The 25,715-nt window shown below is 34.2% G+C and overlaps 5 protein-coding genes and 1 long non-coding RNA gene across 19 annotated transcripts; 3 read left to right on the forward strand and 3 right to left on the reverse strand.

Moving 5' to 3' along the window:
* On the forward strand, positions 425-5,655 carry LOC109334185 (myb family transcription factor PHL7-like). Of its 4 annotated transcripts, XM_019569803.1 has the most exons (8): positions 425-563; positions 3,247-3,411; positions 3,954-4,030; positions 4,117-4,159; positions 4,317-4,377; positions 4,657-4,726; positions 4,962-5,381; positions 5,463-5,655. In XM_019569803.1, exons 1-8 carry the CDS (start codon positions 440-442, stop codon positions 5,466-5,468), a joined length of 966 nt encoding a protein of 321 aa, XP_019425348.1. In that variant the 5' UTR covers positions 425-439; the 3' UTR covers positions 5,469-5,655. The 4 variants fall into 4 exon arrangements, with proteins under 4 accessions (XP_019425348.1, XP_019425345.1, XP_019425346.1 ...); XM_019569800.1 differs by having other exon boundaries at positions 4,962-5,655; XM_019569801.1 differs by having other exon boundaries at positions 4,320-4,377; positions 4,962-5,655.
* On the forward strand, positions 6,946-12,064 carry LOC109334183 (uncharacterized WD repeat-containing protein C2A9.03-like). 5 transcript variants are annotated; one of them, XM_019569791.1, is made up of 10 exons: positions 6,946-7,123; positions 7,882-8,066; positions 8,331-8,498; positions 8,588-8,674; positions 8,924-9,058; positions 9,144-9,254; positions 9,776-9,867; positions 9,991-10,096; positions 11,153-11,239; positions 11,370-12,064. In XM_019569791.1, the coding sequence occupies exons 2-10, from the start codon at positions 7,920-7,922 to the stop codon at positions 11,778-11,780; spliced, it is 1,344 nt and encodes a 447-aa protein (XP_019425336.1). In that variant the 5' UTR covers positions 6,946-7,123; positions 7,882-7,919; the 3' UTR covers positions 11,781-12,064. The 5 variants fall into 5 exon arrangements, with proteins under 5 accessions (XP_019425336.1, XP_019425335.1, XP_019425334.1 ...); XM_019569790.1 differs by having other exon boundaries at positions 7,892-8,066; XM_019569789.1 differs by having other exon boundaries at positions 6,946-7,106; positions 7,892-8,066.
* LOC109334184 lies at positions 12,523-15,376 on the reverse strand. Of its 5 annotated transcripts, none has more exons than XM_019569795.1 (3): positions 14,494-14,716; positions 14,333-14,444; positions 12,523-13,987 (listed from the first exon to the last, which is right to left on the reverse strand). In XM_019569795.1, the coding sequence occupies exon 3, from the start codon at positions 13,963-13,965 to the stop codon at positions 12,862-12,864; it is 1,104 nt and encodes a 367-aa protein (XP_019425340.1). In that variant the 5' UTR covers positions 13,966-13,987; positions 14,333-14,444; positions 14,494-14,716; the 3' UTR covers positions 12,523-12,861. The 5 variants fall into 5 exon arrangements, with proteins under 5 accessions (XP_019425340.1, XP_019425342.1, XP_019425344.1 ...); XM_019569797.1 differs by having other exon boundaries at positions 12,523-13,974; positions 14,333-14,358; positions 14,389-14,716; XM_019569799.1 differs by having other exon boundaries at positions 12,523-13,791; positions 13,855-13,987; positions 14,333-14,716.
* Positions 15,781-16,473, forward strand: LOC109334189. Its single transcript, XR_002106076.1, has 2 exons — positions 15,781-15,933; positions 16,089-16,473. It is a non-coding gene; the product is annotated as an uncharacterized LOC109334189 (long non-coding RNA).
* LOC109334188 (aspartyl protease family protein At5g10770-like) lies at positions 16,131-18,038 on the reverse strand. The gene is made up of 2 exons (XM_019569807.1): positions 17,959-18,038; positions 16,131-17,693 (listed from the first exon to the last, which is right to left on the reverse strand). Exons 1-2 carry the CDS (start codon positions 18,026-18,028, stop codon positions 16,357-16,359), a joined length of 1,407 nt encoding a protein of 468 aa, XP_019425352.1. The 5' UTR covers positions 18,029-18,038; the 3' UTR covers positions 16,131-16,356.
* On the reverse strand, positions 20,996-24,728 carry LOC109333695 (protein ENDOSPERM DEFECTIVE 1-like). Of its 3 annotated transcripts, XM_019569247.1 has the most exons (7): positions 23,952-24,728; positions 23,370-23,888; positions 22,856-22,975; positions 22,327-22,443; positions 22,120-22,209; positions 21,570-21,680; positions 20,996-21,447 (listed from the first exon to the last, which is right to left on the reverse strand). In XM_019569247.1, exons 1-7 carry the CDS (start codon positions 24,546-24,548, stop codon positions 21,340-21,342), a joined length of 1,662 nt encoding a protein of 553 aa, XP_019424792.1. In that variant the 5' UTR covers positions 24,549-24,728; the 3' UTR covers positions 20,996-21,339. The 3 variants fall into 3 exon arrangements, with proteins under 3 accessions (XP_019424792.1, XP_019424791.1, XP_019424790.1); XM_019569246.1 differs by having other exon boundaries at positions 20,996-21,450; positions 21,573-21,680; positions 23,370-24,728; XM_019569245.1 differs by having other exon boundaries at positions 23,370-24,728.

Genomic DNA, 25,715 nt, shown 5'->3' on the forward strand with positions numbered 1-25,715 from the left:
AGTCTATTTCTTGTTTTCACATTTAAGATATAATATTTAAACAATACTATTTATATTGAGTATAATATCTATGCACTGACGATTTAAAAAGTTATATATAGTTAATGTATACATTTTTTTCCCTCATTTATATTATATACACATTATAATATATTATTATAATCTTGTATCTAATATATTTTATTTAATATAGAACAATATCATACCACACTTCCTCCAACAAAATATCCTATATTTTTTGTGAAAGAAAAAACAGTTTTATTATATAAAAAAAGTACATTAACCTTATCCCACTCCAACCTCTAATTTTTTTAAGGTTATTCCTATTCCAAAACAGTTTTGTGAAACATGTTTTTGTTTTATAGCTTCAAAAAACAGAGAGAGAAACATGTTTTTTGTTTTATAGCCTCATTGAAATATATTAAAAAAAATTAAATGAATGAAACAGAAGAAAAAAATAAAAGTTATTAGAGGAATCAGTGTAGAGAAAACAGAGACACGATTAGAACTGCACAACTCCAAAATTGAAGGCTGCGAAATTTTGTTGGAATTCGTAGATCTGGGTATGTCTTTGTATTTCTATTTGTTTTCCCTTTTCAATTTTGTTTTTCATTATTTTCTTCATTTCACACCTTCTTCTTCTTCCTCTTCTTTCAACCTTCTGCAATTTTTCTTTGTTTTTGTGTGACCCTTTTGGATTCTTTTCTTTGAGCTTCATCTTAGTGATGCCATTGTTTCTGCATCACCTTAAAGTTTGAGTTTTTAAGCTTTGACTTCAACTTTTCTATTGCCCCAAGTTGTAAAGTTTTTTGCTTTGTGCTGGGAAATCCCACATTTCTTAGAGTCTCAAAGATGTAAAATTTTCAGCTTTTGTTGTTCATCGAAGAGTTTGTTTGCATAATGATATTAAACTTGTAGCTCTGAACATATAGGAATTATATATTCGTGACTTACTGAGTATATTGACCAATAAACTGTATTTATTTTCATTCCAAATATTATTTAAGTTTTTCTGTTAGGTGGGGTGTCTGAGATATCTATGCTAGGGAGAGAATCATTAGTTCTGAGATGTCTATGCATGTTGTAGTTGTAGAAAAATGACCTTACTATAAGAGATCTTAGGAAGCTAAGTACTATTTGATATGATTTCGGTAGATATAGTTTCGTCGAATAAAAGCACAAGAAAAGTTAACCTTGTTCTAGAATTACTTAGGAAGGTGAAAGACCACTTGGCTTTAAGTTTTGTGGACATGGAGACAGTGTGTTTCATGAGGCTTGAGTTTCTCCCGTAAACTTACCTGAAGTGAAAAATGATGAAGCACAAATCTTTACAAGAAAATGAACGAGCACCCATTTGGTCCTTAATTTGTGATGCTTTGCCACTCATCAACAGTGCTGTTTATGGAAAGTCATAGATATGTTTAAGGTTCTGTAAAATTTGACCAAATGGTCCATTGGTTGTCTTGGAGTATTTGTTAAGTTTTTTGTTCAGAGTACCTAAATGATCAACTGTATAAATTCTGTTAGCGGCAATCTGAAAGTCGTAGGGTATCCAAAATGGGCCAACACAGCTTAATCGCCTTTCTCTAACTATAGGTTGCTTACAAAGTGAGTTGGTCCATGCTGGCCTGCCTTTAGTGGCAAACCAAATTTTGTTCAACCATTCTTCCCAATTTTCAGTTTCTAAAGGCATCCGTCAAGGGGGCCAATGGCTCCTTTTTTATTCCTAATGGTGGCGGAGGGTTTCGCAGGTTTGGTTTGCAATACAAAGAAAGTAGGTTTGTTTGAGGGTTTGAAGGTTGGCGGGCAAGGTATTGAAGTGTTTGATTTGCAGTTGCGGATGATACAATAATGGTGTGCAAGCCAACCACTCCTAATATTTGGAGTATGAAAAACATTCTCAGATGTTTTGAATTAGTTTCTGGTGTAAAGGTCAACTACCAGAAAAGCTCTTTGTTTGGAGTCAAAGTTTCCAATAGCTTCTTAGCGGCTGCGGCGAATTTTCTTTCTTGCAAAATAGGAAGCATTCCGTTCACATACCTAGCAATTCCAGTTTGGGCTAAATCTGAGAAGGTATGCAACATGGAAAGTTGTGATTGGCACCATGGCTGTGAGTTGGTGAATGAAGTTGGCTTCCCCACCTAACTATTTTGTTTGAAAATTTAACAGAAAATAACTTTTAACGATCTTGGTATGAGACTACTCCATCCTGGCAAATTCTTCAAATTTACTTCCAGAGAAAACATTTGTAGCACAACAAAGCATTATAATAGCTTTCAATGGGAAGATGCTTTCCACTTGTATGATATATACACACATATTTAGGAGAGATCATAAGAAATCCGGAGAATTCAGCTGTAGTCTAAGAGAGGATAAAAGTTGATGGTACAAAGGGTTTAAATTCTGGCCGTTATGATGTGGTATTGGTAGTCTGACTGGTCTCCACAATTGCATCTCAACTGCAGTTACAGCCGTATCAAGCCACATTTTACTGCAAGTAAGCCTAATGTAATTGTATCTGCAACTTAAACCATTAATAGAACTCCAAAACTCATTGTTACAGTGATTGCTATGATTGGAAGAAAAAGTGAATGCTCCATCTTGTGTGTACCACTAGTTCTAGCCAATAAATTTGTTTGAATCCACTAAAAGCCCACTTCTGTCTCCAAGCAACCGAAGAGATCAACAACAGGGAAGAAGGTCATCCGTGAAGCTTTCTCACCCAAAAAGAAGAAATAGTCCAATAACCCTTTTGCTGATAACAACAAAGAAAGTGAAGTGAAAAGAGGCTGCGATTAAGCCGCACGCCCAGAATCTATTTATTTCTTTAGTTTTTATTTTTATAAATTTAATTCTCTAGCCTGTGAGCCAACCCAGTTTGAGACACATGTTAAGCTAGCCGGTTCATAGCATCTCAGGTCCTTGTGGGGTGCTTTTTTAGCAACCAAACACTACTATTGTGGCGGGTTGAGTCAGGTTGGGTCTCATTCCAGAACCCACTTTAGCGGTATTCCTATCTCGAGGAACAATATATTTATGTGTCTTTGTGTTTGTGTGCATGTCTGATTTTCCCGACATTTCTTCATTAACCACTTCTATTATGCAGTTAAGTTCGAGATCTTAGTATTAATGTTGATGTTGTATTCTCTTCATTACTTCATTTACTTCGTTTTCTGTCAGATAAATGGTAAATGTATCATACAAAGAACTTTCCTAGTCAAAGTCTAATTGGAAGCAATTCATTAGTTCATGATCAGCAAATAGATTGTGGTGGCAGCACAATGGATCCTGACAATGGAGGAAACAGTATCACCAACAACCCTAATCTCTCCTCAAAACAACGTTTACGTTGGACACATGAGCTACATGAACGCTTTGTGGATGCTGTGGCACAACTCGGTGGACCAGATCGTGAGTATTCCCCCCTATTATTTTGAGTAATTGTGACTAGTTTTTCTTCTTGTCTATGACTTCTATAGAAACATAAGAATGACTATTTAGTAAAATGTGGTTACTAGTTTGTGTATCACATAATAAAATATAATGCATGTTGCATAGTTCTCATCAATTTTACATGTTACTGCAGATATGTCAAGTCAACTGTTAAAGTTATAATTCATCTGTGAATGTTTACAGTTTTAGTAATCTTTCTCCTGCTCTCTTTCTGAAAATGTGCATTTACATGAGCGACTATTTTCATTTAAAATTCTATCGGATGGGAAAAGCTACTAGATAACTCAGACGGAGATCAGATGAGAATTTTGTTTGCAAGGAATTCATGAGATAATGTTAAAAGTGACATGTAAAGAATATTGGTTATGTTTTCAGATATGTAATACTTATGTTGGGTAGATATCCTAATGTTGGATAATGAGCTTGCAAAGCTTTTATGCATGATTTGTTTACATTCCGTAGATAAAAATATGTTAAACCTTTAACCGTGCTTTTCGCAGGTGCCACACCCAAAGGGGTCCTCAGAGTTATGGGTGTGCAAGGCTTAACAATTTATCACGTCAAAAGTCATTTACAGGTAATCTGCACTTTAGGTCCTCTTCGCTTAATGTCTGTCATTTTCATTCATTAATCTTTTTCACTCTACTTTTCTGTTGTAACCAGAAATATCGACTAGCAAAGTACCTACCTGATTCCTCATCCGATGGTATGTTTATCTGATTTTCGCTGTTTCAAATGCGCATGTGCGTAATATTCAGGGTTGATTGATTATTGTTCTTAGTCCATCAAGCATATTGTCTTTACTCTGTAATTTTGTATTATCCCTAATACTTGTCGGTGATAACTTCTTAAATTGTTGACAGAAGGGAAAAATGCTGAGAAGAAAGAAACCGGGGATGTTCTTTCCAACCTTGATGGTTCATCGTGAGTATAGCTGGCTGTTTTTTCTCGAGTTTATGTACTTACGCAAGCTGACGGAAAGCTTATGATCAAAATATTTCTGTTCTTGTTACTTGGTGCACATTCAGCTGGGCTTTAACCCTCTCATTTGTTTTTACATCCTGCGGTTAAATTTACACCACTGTTAACAAAATGAAGCTTCTTATTTAATTTTTCATGTTCAATGCCTCAAAGATCTCGATTGTTTCATAACTTCTAGTGGTCTAAATGACTGAAGTTATTAACGGGTTTGTCTGTCTGCAGTGGGATGCAGATTACTGAAGCACTAAAGCTTCAAATGGAGGTGCAGAAGCGACTACATGAACAATTGGAGGTATATTTTCCTTGTTGAACTGATCTAATGACTTATATTAGCAGACTGTACTATTTATGATTCCGATGATGTTTAATCGTGGGAGATGAAGTGATGAGATTAATCTCTTTTGGTTTGTGCCAATCGCATAAATTATTTTTATTATATAAATCATTAAAATTTAGGTGACAAGGCAGAATATTGCAGAATGGTGAATGTAATTAAATGAGCTTGTAATTTTTTTAATGTAAAACAGGTGCAGAGACAGCTTCAACTACGAATCGAAGCTCAAGGTAAATACTTGAAAAAGATAATTGAAGAGCAAAATCGTCTAAGTGGGGTTCTTTCAGATGCACCTGATTCTGTGGTCACAGCTTCAGCTCAAGGAGATATGTGCCAAGAACATGATAACAAGACTGACCCAGCAACCCCTGACCCAGAAAAGGCTGCCAAAGAGCGCTCCCCGGCAAAGAGTCTCTCGATTGAATCTTTTTCATCTCACCATGAACCGTGGACTCCTGATTCCGGCTGCCATGTTGGTGCCCCTGCTGAGAGTCCTAAAGGGGAGAGATCAAGCAAGAAGCAAAGGGTAAGCATGGAAGAAGCAGCATATTCTAAGCAAGACATGGTGCTTCCACATCAGATACTGGAGTCAAGTATGTCTTCATATCAGCATGCAAATACTGTTTTCCTTTGCCAAGAGCAATTTGACCCTTCATTGAGGGGTATATCTGGCAGAAGTGGTGAGGAGTTGGAGAAATAATGTGTGATTTGGTGTAGTATGTAGCTTGTGCACTAGGACTCATTTTAGTTTTTTGTGTGTGTTTAGTGTATTGCTTAATAGATGAAGGAACATGTTCTTCATAGATTCATATGTTTATTAATTTTCAGTTCATTACTTTACTGAATGGTTTGGATTGGATTAATAGAAAGCTTCTTCACTGAATGGTGAGTATAACTAATGGATGAGATACTGGAATTTGACTCAAAAGATATGTTAAAGTTTGTAATATGCATGGAATATGTAGCAGATGATTTTGTATTATTTTGTGTTAATCAAGATATCTCCTTACTCGATGAGTAAGTAACAAATGTCTTTCGAGATATGTGACTGCCAATCGCTTAGGTAACACAAGTATATTAGAACCATATGCTATATGATCAATCTTATATTCATTTTCGAGAAACTACAGTACTACAATTTTCTATATTCATTTTCGAGAAACTACAGTACTACAATTTTCTTTTTCAAAAAAAAAGTAACTACCCTTAAATGAAAATTGGGATAATGATTATAAATGAAAAATAATTTATATTAGTGTAAACGGATTTGTTTGAAACACTAGACTGATCTTTATCTTTTCTTCCTTAATCATTTGATGTAGGAAGTATATTTTTCTACACATGAGGAAAATAACACAACATGATTATGGAAACAAAGAATAATTACTTGGACATTGATATGAAATTTAATCAACATCTTCTTGTATTTTAGGTTGCTGATAATAGGTGTACCAACATTCTGGCACTTTGAAACAGATTTTTCATAATTCTTACCATCAAAGGTGTGTAAGAGGAGAAGGGAAATGGGGTACAAAAGTACAACAGTCTGCTATCTTTTTTGGAGCACATTTTTTTTGGATAACCAAGGTCCGAAGATAACTCTCACTCTATGATTAAAGAACTAATCTCTTTCGAAATGTATAGTCGCTCCCCCAATAAGTATCGCTCACACCTTTAAATAATGAACTAATCTCTTTTATTTGAGTATATGAAAGTAAAATCAGATTTTGATTATAATTGAGTTTAGACTTTAGATTAAGTGGATTTTTATTCTAAAAAATTTTCTTTAGAAAAATTTAATGTAACTTTCAATCAAACATAAACACTATAATTTCATGCCTGGTACAAACCTGACTTTAGTTTCTCCAAAAGTAATTTGTAAAATTATAAAATAAGTTGCATAAATCAAGAAATCACATTTATCTTCTGCTAAACCAAATTGTTGGTATAGTAGTATAAAATCTCGCTAATCTCTAGAAAGACAAAAAAATTAACACTTTTTAATAATGACAATCATACCCCAAAAGTTATTAGTTCTTTACCAAAAAAGGTAAAAATACATTACATGCTTGGTGTTTATTAGTTTTAATTTGGCTCGTTGAGTTTTATCGAATATAAAGCCGAAAAAGCAACATTGGAGCAAATATGTAGATTTAGTTAATAGTATTATTTGTTTTGGGAAAAGAATCTGACAAAAACCACTAATCCATGATTTATGTATGATGATATGAATCACAGACTCAAAGGAAGGTGAAGTTGCGGTTACGGACGTTGCATTATCTATTCTCTCTCTCTATATATTTCTTCTGTTGCAAAAATTGCTGCTTCATTCGTATACGTTCAGATCAGATTCAGGTCCTTATCACCAATAACTAGTTCCTTTCCCCATATTCATTATTCACTAACCCTAAAATCTAAATATAAAATAAAAATAAAATCAAGTTCAGGATTTTTATGATGCCCATTAACCCCTTTCATGTTATTTCATGTTGTGAATTGCAATTGCTCCACCCTTTTAATTTTCTTAATTCAATTAACCTTTTTCTCTCTTAAAGTTTGTATTTTTACAATTTTGTGTATGCATATAATGCAAATTTGTTTCTGGGTAGGTAGCCTTTTATTTAATAATTATTGTTTTTGAGGTTTGTTTCCTGAGACCATGTACAATATTCGTTGCAACTTTCAATTTTTTAATTTAGTGGAAATTTGTTTTTCTTGTTATGTATGTTGAGGCTTGAATTCATTTCCTGGGGTATATGCTATGTTTCCTCAAATTTTGGTAGTTTTTGCTTATTGGGTGTTGTTTAGGTTCAGAGTCCAAATTAGATTGTATATTTTCTTATAAATGAAGTAAAAGGAAAGTATCTAGTTTTAGGGTTAAGTTATAGTTCATCTTACTGCTAAATGTCTTTATCCGGTATGCTTCGCTATATTAATTTTGAACTTATCATCTGTAGCTTCAAAGGTCATACAGAATTTGATGTTTAGCGAATTTGTATTCTTTACACTACAAAAGTTTAACCTTAGTATCTCTAGTGTATAAGCCAAAGAATTTTATGTTTATTTTCTTTCACTTAATTTTTTTTATGAAACTCATTTTATCATGCTCACTGTATGTACTAGGTATTAAGCTTTAACGGCATCAGGAAACATGTCTCAGAACCAAGGAGACGAAATGGAATACGTTGCTAATGCCGACGATAATGAAATGGCAGATGTAGACGATGACATATATTTCCGTGGTAGAGGATTTGGAGAATCAGATTCTGATGACGACGATGATGAATATGACCCTTTGGTTTGTTTCGAGTCATAAGCAAAACTTCTGTTATCATTTGAACTTATTTTGTGTGTGATTGTTTGTTCATTCCCATTGCAAAGTCCTTCGATGCATATATGTTATCTCTTTTCTATTCTTGCTACTTTCTGCTTTGCCTCATTACTCCTAGGAAGGTTTTTGTTTGAAAGGCAAGTATGGCTTATATTTGCTGCAGTTCTGCCATTAACGTAATCTTCTCATCTGCTTGCATGTTTTCTTGTGGTGGGGCTTTGGGTACTGCAGGAAAACCGGATAACAGATACTACTGCTGCAGAAGCTAGGAGGGGTAAGGATATCCAAGGTATACCTTGGGATAGACTGAGCATTAGTCGGAAGAAGTATAGACAAACTAGACTAGAACAGTACAAGAATTATGAAAATATACCTCAATCAGGGGAGCGATCAGAGAAGGTAAACTATGTCTTCTTTCGAGTTCCTAAGTATTTGAGTAATGATTTTTAGATCTTTGACCTTGTGATTTCCCCCTTTATTGTCTACAGGAATGCAAACCAACAGAGAAAGGAGGAATGTATTATGATTTCTGGCAAAACACTAGATCCGTGAAGTCAACGATACTTCATTTCCAAGTACGTTAAAATAGTAACCCTTTACCTTTAATCATGTGTGGATATGATAAGATTTGTTTAGTTTACACCTCCATGTTATCTTGTCTCTTGTGGAAACGCATGTGCCTGCACGCACACCTGTGTGATAACATGTGTTTTATGGCGATTTATCTTTATGGTTTCTTACTTGCTTCTAGACACTTAGATTTTGCAATTGCTGCCAATAATTTTAAGTAACACTAATGTGAAACTTGTAATTGTTATTTGCAGTTGAGGAACTTGGTTTGGTCAACATCAAAGCATGATGTATATCTTGTTTCACATTACTCAATTGTACATTGGTCTTCATTAAATTCTAAGAGATCTGAAGTACTGAATGTATCAGGGCATGTAGCCCCATGTGAGGTAAGTTATCATGTTTACACTGTTTTGTTGTTGAAAGCACCACTTAGAGAGGGCATCTGAGATTATAAGTGTGTAATGTGAATAGAAACATCCTGGAAGTCTCTTGGAAGGATTTACTCAGACACAAATCAGTACACTGGCTGTTCGAGATAAGTTATTAATTGCTGGTGGCTTTCAAGGAGAACTTATTTGCAAGGTATATCTTTCGTACTTACAGTTTTCTTCTCTGGACTGAAATATCTTTTTCTCAACAATTTTTAACAAATGTAGTTTTTCATATAACATGATCAGTGAGATACATTGTGCTCAATATTGCCATTTTGCTGCTTTATACGGCACAAATTAGTTTATGGGTTTTACACCGATCTTTTAATATGTATATGTTCACCTTGTTTTTGAGATGTGGTGGAGTTCCTTTCTATGAGTAATTGAAAGTTTACTGATTAACGAATATAAATAATGTTCAATAGTCATTAGTTCTGTTAATTTATCTTGATTTACTGATTAACGAATATAAATAATGTTCAATAGTCATTAATTCTGTTAATTTATCTTGATTTACTGATTAACGAATATAAATAATGTTCAATAGTCATTAGTTCTGTTAATTTATCTTGATTTACTGATTAACGAATATAAATAATGTTCAATAGTCATTAGTTCTGTTAATTTATCTTGATTTACTGATTAACGAATATAAATAATGTTTTTTTGCAGTACTTAGATCGACCCGGAGTCAGCTTTTGCTCCAGAACTACTTATGAGGACAACGCGATCACAAACGCTGTTGAGATTTATGACCATCCCAGGTCTTTATTCTCTGCTTGTTTTCCTTTTCTATATTTTTTGGGTCTTACATTGTTGATCTGTTGTTAGTCACTACAACCCTCACCTATGGACTGCTCTTTACTAACAATCAATTAATCTGCCAGTGGAGCTGTTCATTTTATGGCTTCAAATAATGATGGTGGTGTCAGAGACTTCGATTTGGAGAGGTTTCAGCTTTCCAAACATTTCTGCTTCCCCTGGCCAGTAAATGTAAGTACTTTCACTTTACTTTCCATGTTTGAATAATAGATATGGAAACTTCGCTAGAGCTGAGTCAGAGTTCGTGACAAATTTAGATTCAGGATGAATATGTTAGTTTCCAATACTTCAATATACAAGAGAATGAGAAGAGAGAGAAAAGAACAGTTTTTGTCTTGAAATACCTACAATGTTATTTGAATATATATTCCCACCTTTGCTGTTGTTTTTCAAAATTTTGGTCTAACATTTTAGTTGTGTAGCATTATGGTCATTGGGCTCTTTGAATTGTCTAGGAATTGAAATCACATTTGAAGTTACCTTTAAATGTTTAGCCCAACAACAACAAAGAGTTCTGCCTTTAATAATTTATTAGTGAAACAAAAATACCATATTCATGGTCCTTGAAAGCAAGTTTCTTTTCTTAAGAATTTACTGAAATTCAGTTTTGGAAACTTGTGTACTTTCTTTTCTTTCTTTTTCTGTTTTTAATGGTTTTGATTATATTCTCCTCTTTGTACTGACTATCTGGCCAACTGCTTTGTGACAAAAAATTAGTATGTTGACCATTTTGCATCCTGAGTTTCCATGATTGCTAGTAAAATGAATTTATTCTCTGTAATTAAATGTTGAATTTTTTTAGTCAATCGGGACAGCTGCGAGTGTCTTTGTCTATGTGTCTATTTGAAGGAAAATTCCTCATTTGGTGTCAATTTTTATCTTAAAAGCTTAGTGTTCTTTATTTCTATATATTGAGGATGAGGAGAGGGTGAGATGCATAATTTTTAGCTTAGTAACCTAGGTTCAATTTCACACTCACATGACTCACATGTATATTTTATGAAATTTCTTACATATTCAAAATAGTAGCATAATTGGAAAGTTACAACTGATGGTCAAAGTTAAAAAAAAAGGAGAGAGAATTTAGAATAAGTGTGTCTAAATACATTTAATTTTTTTCTTGAACTTACACTATGAAGGCCCATCACTTATTCGAAAATGCATAACGATGTTTTTTTGGTTAATAGCATAAATGATAATGGGATTTTGTGCCCTTTCTGTCTACAGCATACTTCATTGAGCCCGGATAGTAAACTAATTGCTATTGTTGGAGACAACCCGGAAGGGCTACTGGTTGATTCTCAAACTGGAAAGGTTGGCATATTCTGCTTTGTCTATGTTACGAACTATTGGTTGTATATTTTTAATTAAGATAGGGTGGGGTGTATGTGTTAAGTGTGGGAGAACTGTTAACATCTAATTTAAGTTCCGGTTGTCATTGTAGACTATCACATCATTATGTGGACACTTGGATTACTCTTTTGCATCTGCATGGCACCCTGATGGGCGCATTTTTGCCACTGGGAACCAAGACAAAACATGCCGTGTTTGGGATATTAGGAACCTGTCTCAGTCTGTTGCTGTTCTTAAGGGAAACCTTGGAGCTATACGATCAATACGTTTCACATCTGATGGACAGTTCATGGCAATGGCTGAGCCTGCTGACTTTGTGCATATCTATGATGCAAAGCATGGGTTTGAGAAGGAGCAGGGGATCGATTTTTTCGGAGAGATCTCTGGTGTATCTTTTAGCCCCGACACCGAATCACTTTTCATAGGTGTCTGGGATCGTACCTATGGAAGTCTTCTTCAATACAACCGACGCAGAAACTACATGTATCTCGACTCCTTGTAAATTTGTGAGCATAACCTTTAAAGTACCTACAGCTTATGTCCTTTCATCTGAGAATTTGAGTACTGTGGCACCATCCCACCAAAATCAAGAGGACCAGTGTACTGCTCCATTACACAAAGTTGGACATAGCCTGAGGATGTTACAGTTGTTGTACACCATTATGTTAAATAACATTGTCTGCCAATCTATGTTTTTTAAATCTTTGGATGATAATAATGATAGAAAAGGAACAAATTTTGTACATGCATAGTTTCACCTTATCTTCTACTGCATTTGGTTGGTCACATTCACCTTTGTTTGCTCAAAATATATTATGAGGGCACATTGTCTCATCAGATATAGCAGTCATCTGTACCTTGCATTTCCCTATCTTATAATGAAGATTGGAACATTCATTTGAATCAGGAGGTCGCTGAGGAAATGATTTGAGTCAAAAATCCTGAGAGGCAGGTTTTTGTTTGATAAGATGCCAAATTTATGGTTGAAATCAATATACTAGAGAATAATTTCAATATATATATATATGAGAATCTTGCGTTAGATGAGTAGATATACTAGAGAATATAGAATTATGAATATAAGGTAACTCCTATAGTAGAAAACATGGTTCGTGTCTTATTTGAGTATGTTCAGTATATGACAAGATACATGCATGACAGATAAGAATTATGGAGTTATTATAATGATTGATACATTTCTCATTGTATGAGGTGAAACAGTCTTGACACTTGCATGCTCCTGATTTATTTAAGAATCACAAGCTTGTTGATATTTCTTTCCAATGGAACTGTTTTCTCCACTCTTATAATTATGATGATATAAAACATGAGACCAAGCATTAAATCTAAACATACAACAACCTGCATTTACATTACTGCCATGTAAATTAAAACCTCTCCCCAAAATAAATTTGAAAGAAAAAATGTGAACCTGAGATTCACTTGCATACATGTTTGGAAGATGTGAAGTAAAAAAAATAGAGTAATGGAGTAGAAATGACATCCACTATTGTCTAAATTCTCTTGCAAGTATGAGTTTAACCTTCTATGCAAGGAAGGGTTCTTTCTTAATGCTGCACTCTTCAATAACTTTCTTCTTCTACACCCTCCATAATTTGTTTCAGAATGTTTTCTTCATCTGCATTGAGTTCTTGCATACACTGTTCAAATGCAGATACCAACTCAGGACTGAATATAGAATCCTCATTCTCACTAGATTCATTTGCATTCTTAATGTCCATTAGAGAGTAGCTGCCAAATTTTGGGGTGACATAGGATCCAGGAGAGTATATTCCACCAGCAGGTAGCCATTCTCTAAGTCTAGCAACGGCCGGAGATTCGATATTAGATGGGACTCTAAGTGATTCTAGCCTCTCTGCTAAAGCCTTTCTTTTATTTCCCTTGTCCATAGTACTTATATTTGTTTTCTGATTTGGAACTACTTCATGTTTAATACCTGAACTACAGGTTTGGCTTTTAGGACTTGTACTTACCACACTGCTTTCTGATGCTGTGCTCAGAATACTCTTCTTCTCCACTATTTTTCTCTCTTGGAATGAATATTTTTTGTGTAAGCCAAATGGTTGCACTTTCTTGATGGCTGAATCCTTATCTTCAGATACCTGAAGGTCCATGTTGGTTACCGAACCGTTGTCTTCCTCATCATTAAACTCACATTGATCGACACTGTGGTACTTGGACAACCATATTCTATTAACCATATCATCGTAATCCTCCACGGTGTGAAAACTCCTACTACGCGCCGCACCCTTAGAGTTTAAATCATGTTGCTCTTCAATATCAAATAAACTCTCCTGTGCAAGAGATGACACAATGTAATCTGGAAACCAGTGCCAACTTTTGGACCTGGTTTTTTCATCACCCTCAATTTGTTTCCCTCCTTCTTGTTCTTGCCTTGATGATATCTCCAGCTTCTCAATAGTTTCGGAACAGGCAGATTCAATGGCTTGTTTCGGCGACTTGTTTGAACTAAAACTCCTTGAATACAGTTTGTTGGTTACGTTGTTAGCTGCGCATACAAGAGCAAGGTACTGGTCACTGCCATTAGCGGAGATGATTATATCTTCCAGCAATGGAATATCATTAGCTGATCTCCGCGACCCTTGCATTCTCTCTTCATGGTAGCTCAATGATCTAGCTATGATTTTTGAAGAAATGCACCCCATGGTAAGTAGCTATAAGACACACCTGACATGGGGAAATGGAGATAGATAGAAGCAACAAGGCTTGTATTAATCAGACATATGATTAGTCACATAGAAAACTTGGATTCACAAATTAGAAACAAATTCTTAGGATCCATTTGCGAGTTGAGTTTTGGAGGGGAAGGAAGAGAAAGAGAAGGCTTGAGAGCCATGAAATACACATGTGAGATGGTTCTAAAACCTTCTTTTTCCTTTCCAAAACTCAACTCGCAAACGGATCTTTAGGGAACATCACAGCTGAAATGTGTTAGTGACCCATATTTCAACAAATAATGTTAGGTATATAAGCAAACTCTAGACTTTACAGGATTAAGTGGAAAATACTTACCAGTAGTTGGTGTCCAATCTCAAGTTTACACTTGCAAAAGATATAGAACTATTATCACAGAAGTGATTTAGTGATTGAATACTCAAAAGTAGAAGACTTTGTAGGCTTTGGCCTATGGGAATACAAAGCAAGGGTATGAACCTGAAACAAGAATAGATAACTTTTTGGATGAAAGCAAAATCCAGCAAGGCACTTTTAAGACATCATTAGTTTTTTACTTCACAGCTATGCTTTGAAAGGAAAATCCAACTTTACACTTCATCACATTTTTATTACCTGATATTTTACTGCATTAAGTGACCAAATTCATGAAGGAAAATCCCTAAAGCCTAATAAGATTTAAGGGAAAAAACACTTCTAAAGTGAACTTCTGTGTGAGGTGACCAAATAGGGGTATCTACATATACACCCTTGATATAATCTAAATTGCAATATAATCTTGACTCACTAATAATCTAACAGTGTATATGCTCTGAGAGAGGCCTTTTATAAATTTAAATACTAATATCTAATGGTGGGGCATGCAATATTTACACTAAACAAAAATGGAGCCAGATTTCAAATTGTTAATATTGTGCTAGTAGTTGTTGTGAATCATTAGAGATAATTGTTTAGTGGTCCAAAACATGCATTGTTTCCATCTAATTCTACCTTTTTCCATTTATATATTAATTTATGTCCATTGCACATTGCTCAATGAATGTTAGATAAATAAACAATCTGGTTTTCATCCAGGTTTTGTGCAAAAATATTACTTCTCCCAACAAAAAGACTAATAAATAAGAATATACTAACAACATGCACAAACAACATCAAACAATCATAGGTAAGAGGATTATGAACATGAACAACATAATGTTCTCATGATGTTATAGGAACTTACTTGGCTTAATGGAGTAAAGATGAATCAATAACTTATGTTTAGTTTTTGTCTCTGATTATGTCTTCTATATGCAGTTTTTTTCAAGGTTTGGACTTTAGATATAGAATAGTCAGCATAGGATGCAAGAAACATATGATATAATAATTAAATATGGGATGGTCCCACCAAATATGTGCTAATGCTACCCATCAAATTATGCACGTTACATTAATTCAATTGTAGTGAAAATTGAATTGGACAGCAAAGAATGGGTCCCTTAAAGTTCCTGAAGGCACAAGTAAACTAAATCCAGTTCATACATGGTTTGGTAATTAGATTGACCAACTAGTTGGTAATGATGTGCTGCACTTGTTATGCTATCAGCAAAACAAGAGCCTTTTTCCACTTGGTTAGATCAGACCAAACGACGTGATAATGATTTATCTTGAATCATGTCGATCGAGTATTCGACTATGGAAGAGATACCACATAATATTTAATTGTATATTGGAATATTTTAGAATATCTTGCTCGATCTCTTAGCAGTTATTTTTTATTTTTTGTTTTGATTATCTCATTATTTTGTCTATTGTCATTGTCATATAAATAAGACCAAATTTTTGTACATTTGACATGTCAAGAACACATAAATTTAGTCATATTATATATTGTTTATCTATTTTGAGCATGGTTATGAAACTAGAAATTCATTTCTTTGAAAGAGAAGATTGTTACAGAAGTAAAATCATTGGAATATTAGATTGGTTTGACATTGCACAATAATTTATTTTATTCTCAATCCTCCAACTCAAAATAATTGTTGAAGGAAGCTCCAAAACAATAGCAATTAAGCTGAGTAAACAGCAGAACATGACAATAAGCCATGTTTAGCAGACAAAACCATTTGCAGAAGATGGGACTAGAACATGAGTAATAGTTTAACTTGCAAAATATTTCATCACATGCAACTATATATGCTGCTACCCAGTGTTACAAATATGAACTTCCAAAGTAAAACTTGCCCTTAATCTAGTGTAACTATAGGTTTAATATGAACTCAGTTCCATTTCTTATTTGCACAAATCAAGTACTCCCTCTACATGTGGTCCTTATTATAATATATATATATATATGAAAAACAACATATGATAAACTATAGTGATCACTGGCAGCCACCAGGTGCAAATCCAATCTTGGAATTGGCAACATCATAAGCCACCTTAATAGTTTGTTGTTGATAATTGCCAATAATGGCAATAGGGTTAAATCCAGAGCTACCTGAAAAAGCCAAACAAGTAGTTCCATTCTTAATTTCTATAAGGGTATTATGAGCCTTAAGTGATAGGTCAGCACCCCCATGAAATATAAGCTGAACCTCAGGCACTGATATTGACATAGTTTTGACACTCCCCTTAAAACAAGTATCCAATATGGAAACTCCTGGTAACTGTGCAAACTTCTTTGATATGATCTTCACAAAAGCATCTTTCAGTGCTGTATAAACTGGCATAGGTAGCCTTGTGATTACTGTACCAGAGTCTATGATTGTAGGAACCTTGTAACTTGATGCAGCCACTCCTATTGGGGTTCCTGCCACTGTGATGGAAGTTAAATCAAGAAAGTATAAGCTTTGCTTATTTGGAAACTTAACCAATGAGGTGAACTTATATGATGATGATGATGATGATGATGATGTCAATGATGAGGTTCCAATGGACAAGAAACCTTCCTTCGAGCTCGATGCGGAAAAAGACGTTGGAAGACAATAGGAGAAGGCATTGCCATATTTGCTTGACAATTGTGCAAGCATGGAGAGATTGTCATTGCCTAGGCCTATAATGCCTGCAGCCTTTCCGAACAACCCTTGATTGTCCTGTCCACAGCCATATACGAAACTCGATAGCGTCTCGGACGGAGTTAAGGTTAACACATCTTGACTCAAATAGCCAAATGAGAAAGAGGAATCACCATAGCTTGCTGAGTAAACACAAGTACCAGTTTTACTTGAACAACCTGGCTCATTGAGTGTAGAGCCCTTGAGAGAGGAACACTGAGGGGATGAACATGGAAAGGTTTTGTAGGTCTTCGATGTCGAAGAGTTGAATATAGGATCAACCTGATCATGGCAATATACTTTACAAGGCTGGCATTGGAGCCAAGATAGGGAACTACCAGTGTCTATAATCATGCTAAAATACTGAGCAGGGGTTCCAAGTCCTATTCTCACATAATAGTTTCCTGAAGCAAGTGGTAGAGCTGATTTTAAGGGTATGCTCACAGGTTTTGGTCCCTTCACTTTACCTGAGGAGGAAGTAGTACCTGAAATTCTGACATCCTCATTGTTGGTTATTCTTGAATGTAGGTATCTGACATGATCCTCATCTTTTTTGAACATGTCAGAGAATGTAAATGGTGATGTGGATGTTACATAGGATTCAAGGCTTGTAACATGATATAAATCAAGGTACATGGAATCTTGCTTGTGCCTCAAATCATTATCTGCAAAATGGACAGTTTAATTGTTTAATGTACATAATTGGTAGCAGGATTTCATAATCATTATGATGTTGAAAAAGAGATTCATAAGATTGTTTTCTTTAATTATGTACCACAGATAATATTGTGGTAAATTAAACAAAGTTAAACACTGCATCAACAAGGAAAGTAGATAATTATGTAGCACCATATTACAATCTAAATAGGAAGCTTTTGCAGCCATAAAGTTAAGAATCAGCTATGAAGTTATTGTGATTGTGATACATGCCTTCAAATTTGACAAGAGAAGATGCTATTGCAAGATGTGCAGAGAAAAGTAGAAGCCAAAACAAGCTCATCTTGTACACACAACTTCACTGGCTCTGAAAATTTGGTTATGTTGCAGCTTCTGACTCTTATCTCAGAAGATATATGTTGCACTAATGCTCTACTCTCAGGTCCACCGACAGTTTCCCTTATTAGTGAGGCAGCTTAAAATAGAAAGGGACATCGAGGTTCCTATCTAGTAGAGTCTGAGACTAAGTAATATGGTACATGGTCGATACTCGTCTGTCACTTTTTATGTTATTATTATTACAAGACTTCTCTTCTATTATAATGAACTTATACATGATAGACATGATACTGAATTTGGTATGAAGGAGTGAACTAGAGTTACTGTTTTCATGATTTAAACTCGTGATTATCAATGACCAATAAGGTGTTCACCCTCTTTTGTACAAATGAAATTAATGATCATGTGTAGTGTGGGGCCAAAGGTCAAAGGAGTTTCTTGCATTATGTACATAACAGTGAGTGCTTTAAATATGTTCACGACGTGTAGACATGAATAGTGATGGAGAAACCAGAAACATGGTCCATTGTTTCCCTCGTGTAATATACGGCGATACACCATGGTTGTTACAAGTTACAACAATATCATAAATACTACTTACTTTTATACAATAGTGTAATATCTATATAGTAGTAATGTAAAAATTTATATATAATCCATAACTCACTATATTATTTATTTATATTAAATTTTTGTTGTTGAAGAATCATCTTTAATTATAAATGATATACATAAAACTTATACGGCAATAAGCCATTAATGATATAATTATGTTTTGTTTGGTTGAATAGTTGAAAGTGAGAGAAGAGGGAAGTGAGAAAGTGAAAAAATTTAGAGTTCGGTTAGAAAGAAAAAGAGCTAGATATCAATTTTGGGATGATAAACATATACATACAATAAAAATAATATTAAAAATGTGCATCCTATATGCCATTAAATAAAGAGGGTAAATAGACTAAAAAATAACCCAAATATAAGAACATCTAATCATCTGTAATGTTAAACAATATTTTCATTTTTTTTTCTCATATATTATTTTATAATTTATTATAATTTCTCATAAAATAAGAACAACATCAATTTTTTTCTTACAATGACAAACATCAGTTTTATTCTATTCTTATTTGGGTCCTACATTTTTCTACAACGTCTACTCTCTCTTCACTTTCTCTTGGCTAAAAATAACCAATAATTGTTCTTATTTAAGAACAAAACAACCACCTTAGTTGCTCTTATTTTATTATCATTGGCACCAAAGAACAAATCTTTGTTCCATTATGTGACCATCACCATGTACATATACATTCCCTTTACATATATGATTTGAGTAAACTTGAGAAGCACTTGATCCAAACATGCAAAAAATGAAAAGAGTAAAGGAAAGGCAACCATGTGCCAAATATTACTTTATCAGTGTCCTTGTGTCCTTTGTACACAGATATAGTTATCTCTATCAAATATATTAAATAAGGGAATGAACATGCCATAAACATCACCAACTTGTTCTACTGTATTACCATAAATTCATTACTACACACTTGCTGGCATGAAAGTGATATCAAGCACAATTACCAAAAGTTTTTTTTGGCAAGAGTTGCATTTAATAAGTTTAATAATCACACTTAGCTGCAAATAAGGTGGAGTAGTTAGAAGTTGTGAGTCTTGTGACAATATTAGGTAATTATTTACTCAAAGCTATGATAGAGAAAACCAATAACGAGCTGGTCTAGTGTTATAAGGCCATGCTAGATCCCGCGATGACCAAAAAGTCAAAGGTTCAATTCCTGAGAGTGACATTTGTTAAAAGGGATTAGTTCCTCACCCAAAAGGGGAGAATACCCTTATTGACCAAAAAAAACTATGATAGAGACATGCAACTAAAGTATGGACCAGCAATTATCATTGCCTATATTAAGAACAACACGTTCTTCCCTTTATTCTAAGCCTGCAACCTTATTTTTGTCTGCTCCTAAGCATTCATAGGCTATCAGTTACACTTTTACTAATACAACCACCATAGTGGTTCCATGACCAATATAAAACTTTGCTAAATCTATATGGTATAGTATAAATTGTTGTTTAAGGTAAGAGATAAGTTTTTACTACATGCTAACATTCACCCTTAGGTTATTTTTGAGGCATTGATACTTGCCCCTTTTAACAATGTTGTCCTTTTAACACTGATTCAATTATTTTATGTCTAATAAAAATATTGAGAGCTTCACTCCCTAAATGGATTTTCTCAACTCGAATCACACACAAAAAAATATTTAATTCGGCTAAATAGCTTATCTCATTGATATATCAAACAGTTTTCCACATAACAAATGTTGGTTTAATACAAGGAAGAAAGCACATGAAAGAGAGGTCTAAGGAGAACTGAGGTTAACTAAAATTAGTAATCAAATCACCCAGCATCACATAGACAATCACCTCCAAAATATATCGTGATGTGCATGGTTCTCTCATTTAGCTTAACTTATGAACCACGTATCAAATTATCAAATTTGGTATATCGTGTATCATGTATGAAATTCTATATAGAATAAGTCTTTCTCCTTCACTTGATTTATAATTTGAATCTGATTGAGCCTTGTTAATTTCATAGGTATCAGTATATGATATAGATATTGGGTATGCAGTGCACATTTTTTATATTAATTTTATGAGACTTCTTTAATAAACCAAATAATTTGATGAGATGAAACAAATAATTTTATGAGACTTCTTTATCCATTTCTACTTATTTTATCTATTCCCATCCCTATGAGACTTTCCCATGATTCCAGAAATACTCATATAATGTAGAAGAACAGTAATCACTCTTGAAGCCTGTATAGTATGGAGAAGAATTCACAACACCGAAATGGCAAAAAGAAGGAAAAAACAGTACCTTGTTTTAAAATTTTCAAACATCAAACTCATTGCATGAAATATTTTGTCTGTATGAGAAAATATTCACAAGCATGAAAGCCTCTCAAAGCAAAAAGTTTGCTACAATTTGTGCCAGCTAAACATTTCATTCATCCATTCATGGACAAAGTATCCTATTACTTTCATTACATTATCCAGTGAGTGAAACAAGAATAAATGTTGAGCTACTGAGCTCTATACACAAATTATTATTACACATGGGCAACAATACAATCCTTTGTCAACTTCTACAGCAACCCAAACAAACTTTGCATTATGAACAGTCAAAACTGTGATCCTCCCCCTTTTCTCAACAAATGGTAAAAAGAAATGAATCTTCAGGTCCTGCACTTAGTTTCACCGCGATCAGCAGCAGTCAGATGTGTCGGTATTATCCACAGTTTACTTATGTGGACTTGCAATTGAATTATCAGTAACTTGTTCTGTACTCTTATTCTTATGGCAAACTGAATGAAGTTGGATTAGCTGGCTCCTTAAGGTACACTCCTCCATCTGAAAAGTAGAGCAGCTTCACGATATAAAAAAACTGCCTGGGATAAAGAGTATACTACAGATGATAGTAGAATTTAGCCATTATCTACAATGAAGATGGCAGGATTGTTAGCAAGACAAACCTGTGACTTGTGTGTCTTTGACAACAAATCTCCACATTCTCCAACAAGAGATCTTTCTCCACCAGCAACTATGGCTAATTCCGAAATAGAAGTATCTGTTTCTTCTGCCTGTGTTTCACAAACTTCATTAGTACATAATTGAAAAGACATCTGGTTCCATACATTATAACAAAAAGACTTTTTCCACTAGGTCAGATTGGCTATATGGATCGAATGATGCTATTGTTTTTTGTCAAAATCCATTTAGATCTGCTTACACACACTTATTTATTCAAACTTCAACCATTGATATGTTTCTTAACCAATATTGTCAAAGAAACTCATTTTTTGACCCCTAATGTCTATAGTACAAAGTGAACAACACTGACTAAATGAGAAACACCTATAATCGAAGGGAAAGCAGGACAAGGAAGACTTTTTACTAGAAAGCTATTGTCCAATTCAAGTTCCAGTAAACTTAAGACTGCAATAGATGAAATAGATGGCTTGAAGGAATACAAGAACATTTCCTGAAAGCTGAATAGATTCATTCATTCATTTGTCTCACCTTTGGCATGAATCTTTGGATATGGAAAACAATTGTTTCCATCATCTTTAATGCTGAATTTAGTGCCTCTTCCATCTCTCTTACATCAACCTGTGGCGTGATACAGTTTGGTTAGTATACAATCCCAACGAACAAGCATAACAAAAAGAGACACAATTCACTTGTCTAGATAATCAACAAACATGAGAAGAGGATTAATAATCATACCCTAACTTTCCCTCCAGTTGGAAGTTGCACTAAGGCATTCATCAAACCCTGAATTGTTTCAGTAATAGAGACTGAGTAATCTTCTTCCAGAGCAGACCACTCATCCAGATAAGGAATCTGTAATTTTTATCCAGCAAAATATACAAATTACTGATACAGATATTATTATGCTCACGTGTTTGCTAAAATTGAGGCATAAAATAAAATTAGATTTTTTTTATGAGAATGATAAGTAAATAATTTATTTTTATCAAATAAAAAGATGATTAAAAAACCATACGTGAAGAAACAATGGTTAGTTCAGTCAGGATAGTACAAAGAATCAAAATTGTCTTAACTCCACATTAAAATAACTTAGTAGAGGCAGTTATGTTGAAAGAAAAAGGATGTAGACTTCAATATTGATACCACGAGAAGAGCAATAATAAATCCAGGTATAAAAAATTCTTATCATAAACAGGAAAGCATTGATTTGTGCACAATTGAACGCAACTGTAAAAGAAGCATTCAAAAGTATTGATGGCCTTACTTGAGCTTCAAGAATTTTTGACACTGTCTGCAAACTCTGCAGCAGCCCCAGTTCTATGCGTTTCATGTTCACAGAATCACGCAACTCTGATAGTTTCATTGCAAGAGAATATAGTGCTTTCTGCAAGGATTAAGAAAAACAAAGAGTGACAAGATTGTATATAACATACATCTGAACCAGCTGAAATTCTGAGTGGATGTAAACTTGACAAGAGTTCTGAACATTGTATGAATCTAATATTTGTAATTGTAACTATCTAAAAGCTGATATGAATGTAGCCTTTGTAATTATCTAAAAGCCATCTTAACTCAGTGAAGTGTAATTGGAAATTTGAGGTTTGAAATGAATAAATTACATGACTCATGAATGAAGATGTGATAGTCAGTGTACACTCAAAACTAAGCTATTTGATATACTGTTCTACACCTATGAATATATTTGTTCATAAGTACGGAATATACTGTTCTGCACTATATGTTTGTTCATAAGTACGGAATAAAAGTTAAAGATTGACCTCGCTTCCTCTTTGCTGAGATTTCATCGTAGCCACGGCTTTTGCATTGGCGAATCTCCATTGTAGATGGCGGTTATAAAGCAATCTCATGGAATGCACATCATCCAGATGACTTGAACCTTTCCTCCCCTTCCTCGTATCATTCACCTGTTTTGCACAAGGAGGTACAGGTGGCAAAGAAAGCCCTCCTACCTTAACATGATTGGTTTGGTTTCCACATTGTTTGGATAAAGAAAAAGTTTGCTGCTTTTCACTCCCTTTTACTGAATTAACAACTAAATGCTCACTTCCCGATGAAGCTGGCAAACTAATCGAACGAGACAACAGTGTATGAAATTTCAAATCCCCATTACTACTACTCAAACCACTCATATTGCCAATTTTTTCAACAACTGATCTAGTGGACACAGTAGGCAACACATCTCCCTGAGAACACAATTCAGGAAGTGACTGTACACTACAACTTACATCCGAATCATGACATTCATCATCCGAATATACCGATCCAGTGTCTGAATTGGTTTCAACTTGAGACAAACCAGAAGTAATAGCACTAAGCTTGAGTTGGTGATTATTGGAATTTGAAGAAGACATTCCACTTGCTTGCAACAACTTAGAAGCAGCAGAAGCATTTCCATTCATATTAGCAGAAGATCTATGCTGATGAGTGATCCTATATCTCGAAGAAACATTGATTGTTGGAGTATCAGGCCTTGAATAAGGGGTAGCAAAACCATTGTTGACACCAATTCCAATTCTACCAGAACATGATTTTGAAGGGTGTGGTGGAGGAACATGTTCAACTCTTCCAATTCCATTGCTCTCTTTGAAAAGCTTAACACTACGTTGCTTCCTCTGATTCATGTTGCTGGTGGGTCCCAGATTAGGTTTACAATGAGAATTGTTATTGGAATTGGAATTCCCATTTGGGAATGGGGTTTCTGAATTCTCAATGGGTCTGTTGTTCTCATCTCCTTCCGATTGTTGATGTCGCCGTCGCTGCACGGTGGAGACCGACGGCGACATGAATCTGGAACTGACCTCCCTAACCCTAGGCCGGCGGTTATGAGAAGGGGTCGGCGGTAGCGGCGGTGGAGGAACGGAATCGGTGGTTTCAGAATTGGGGTTTTGTGAAACATTGATGTGTTGTTGAATCATGGTGTCACAAACTTGGACCATTGAATTGAAAAGAATAAGAACCAGAAATGAATGATTTGTGAAAGATGAAACCGATAAAGATGAAGACTTTGGGGAAGAAAGAAATGTGGGTCGATCAAAAACAAAGGTTTTGAGGGAAAGAACAATGTGAAGTGATGAACGAGGAATATGTTATTGTGTGTTGTGTTGGGAGCAAGGGAAAAGTAGCCGTTGGGGTTGGGATTATGCGTGCATTTTACATTGCAAGGGTTATAAATAAAGTTTTAAATGAAGATGAATAATTATTATTTTATGGTAAAATGATTAACTAAAATATATTTTCTTTGTCACAAACCACCCCGAAAAAGATTAATTTTTTGTCTAAGAAATATGATAGATACCTTTGATAATACCTAAAAATTATCACACTCTTTAGTGTTCACTCACAAGTTGCAATTTTTAGAGTTACCCTTACTTACAATTTTATATTGAAGTCAGACTTTAAGTACTTAGATTAATATGATAAAAAAAATATGACTTTTTTTCAATTGAAGTCAAACTTTAATCAACCTATAATATATAATTTTTATTTTATATTCACATGATAAAAAGTTATGATTATTTTTTCATTTTTTTTATGATTATTTAAATTATGAATAAGATTTGAGGGAGCTTAGGAAATGACATTTACTTTTAAAAAACATGATTTTATTAAATTTTGAAGACTGATTATCATTTTCATATATAACCTATCATTACAATGGGTATATATATGATAAAAAGCATGATTTTATTAAATTATGAAGACCGATTATCATTTTCATATATAACCTGTTAGAAAAATATATTTAAATTGAAATTTAATTATTAAGTATTTTTCTGACAAATCACAAATTCATGACACATAGAATAGCATAGCAGATGTACTCCCCATTACAATCATGTTTTTTATTCCTTAGGCTGAACATAAGTGGTAAGAGTGTCAATGTGCTTAGTCTAATTATTTCTAACTAGAGATTTTTTTAAAAGTAAGATTTTATTAAAGAAGGAATAAAATTACAGCCACAGAAACAAATATACAAAAACACAAGAAAAAGGGAGAGGTGAAAAATATGAAAAATAGTACCCCTACCAAAACCCAGCACTGAACATTAACAAAACAACCACTTAATCTAATCATTCCTGACAAGATATTAGTCGTCATAATTA

Source organism: Lupinus angustifolius, chromosome LG19 (assembly GCF_001865875.1).
Source record: "Lupinus angustifolius cultivar Tanjil chromosome LG19, LupAngTanjil_v1.0, whole genome shotgun sequence".
Classification (NCBI taxonomy): Eukaryota; Viridiplantae; Streptophyta; class Magnoliopsida; order Fabales; family Fabaceae; genus Lupinus; species Lupinus angustifolius.

What these genes read in the sequence shown, in the direction of transcription:
- LOC109334185 (XM_019569800.1), top strand. Translation starts at nt 440, where the DNA reads ATGAAACAGAAGAAAAAAATAAAAGTTATTAGAGGAATCAGTGTAGAG. An exon ending in GTTGGAATTCGTAGATCTGG is followed by an intron (nt 564 to 3,246) that starts GTATGTCTTTGT and finishes GCAATTCATTAG; the next exon opens with TTCATGATCAGCAAATAGAT. An exon ending in ACCTGATTCCTCATCCGATG is followed by an intron (nt 4,160 to 4,316) that starts GTATGTTTATCT and finishes AATTGTTGACAG; the next exon opens with AAGGGAAAAATGCTGAGAAG.
- LOC109334183 (XM_019569791.1), top strand. Translation starts at nt 7,920, where the DNA reads ATGTCTCAGAACCAAGGAGACGAAATGGAATACGTTGCTAATGCCGAC. An exon ending in GAGATTTATGACCATCCCAG is followed by an intron (nt 9,868 to 9,990) that starts GTCTTTATTCTC and finishes TTAATCTGCCAG; the next exon opens with TGGAGCTGTTCATTTTATGG. An exon ending in TTGATTCTCAAACTGGAAAG is followed by an intron (nt 11,240 to 11,369) that starts GTTGGCATATTC and finishes TTGTCATTGTAG; the next exon opens with ACTATCACATCATTATGTGG.
- LOC109334184 (XM_019569796.1), bottom strand. Translation starts at nt 13,965, where the DNA reads ATGGGGTGCATTTCTTCAAAAATCATAGCTAGATCATTGAGCTACCAT.
- LOC109334188 (XM_019569807.1), bottom strand. Translation starts at nt 18,028, where the DNA reads ATGAGCTTGTTTTGGCTTCTACTTTTCTCTGCACATCTTGCAATAGCA. An exon ending in TTCTCTTGTCAAATTTGAAG is followed by an intron (nt 17,694 to 17,958) that starts GCATGTATCACA and finishes TCCATTTTGCAG; the next exon opens with ATAATGATTTGAGGCACAAG.
- LOC109333695 (XM_019569246.1), bottom strand. Translation starts at nt 24,548, where the DNA reads ATGGTCCAAGTTTGTGACACCATGATTCAACAACACATCAATGTTTCA. An exon ending in CAACTGGAGGGAAAGTTAGG is followed by an intron (nt 22,210 to 22,326) that starts GTATGATTATTA and finishes ATCACGCCACAG; the next exon opens with GTTGATGTAAGAGAGATGGA. An exon ending in CAAAGACACACAAGTCACAG is followed by an intron (nt 21,451 to 21,572) that starts GTTTGTCTTGCT and finishes TCTACTTTTCAG; the next exon opens with ATGGAGGAGTGTACCTTAAG.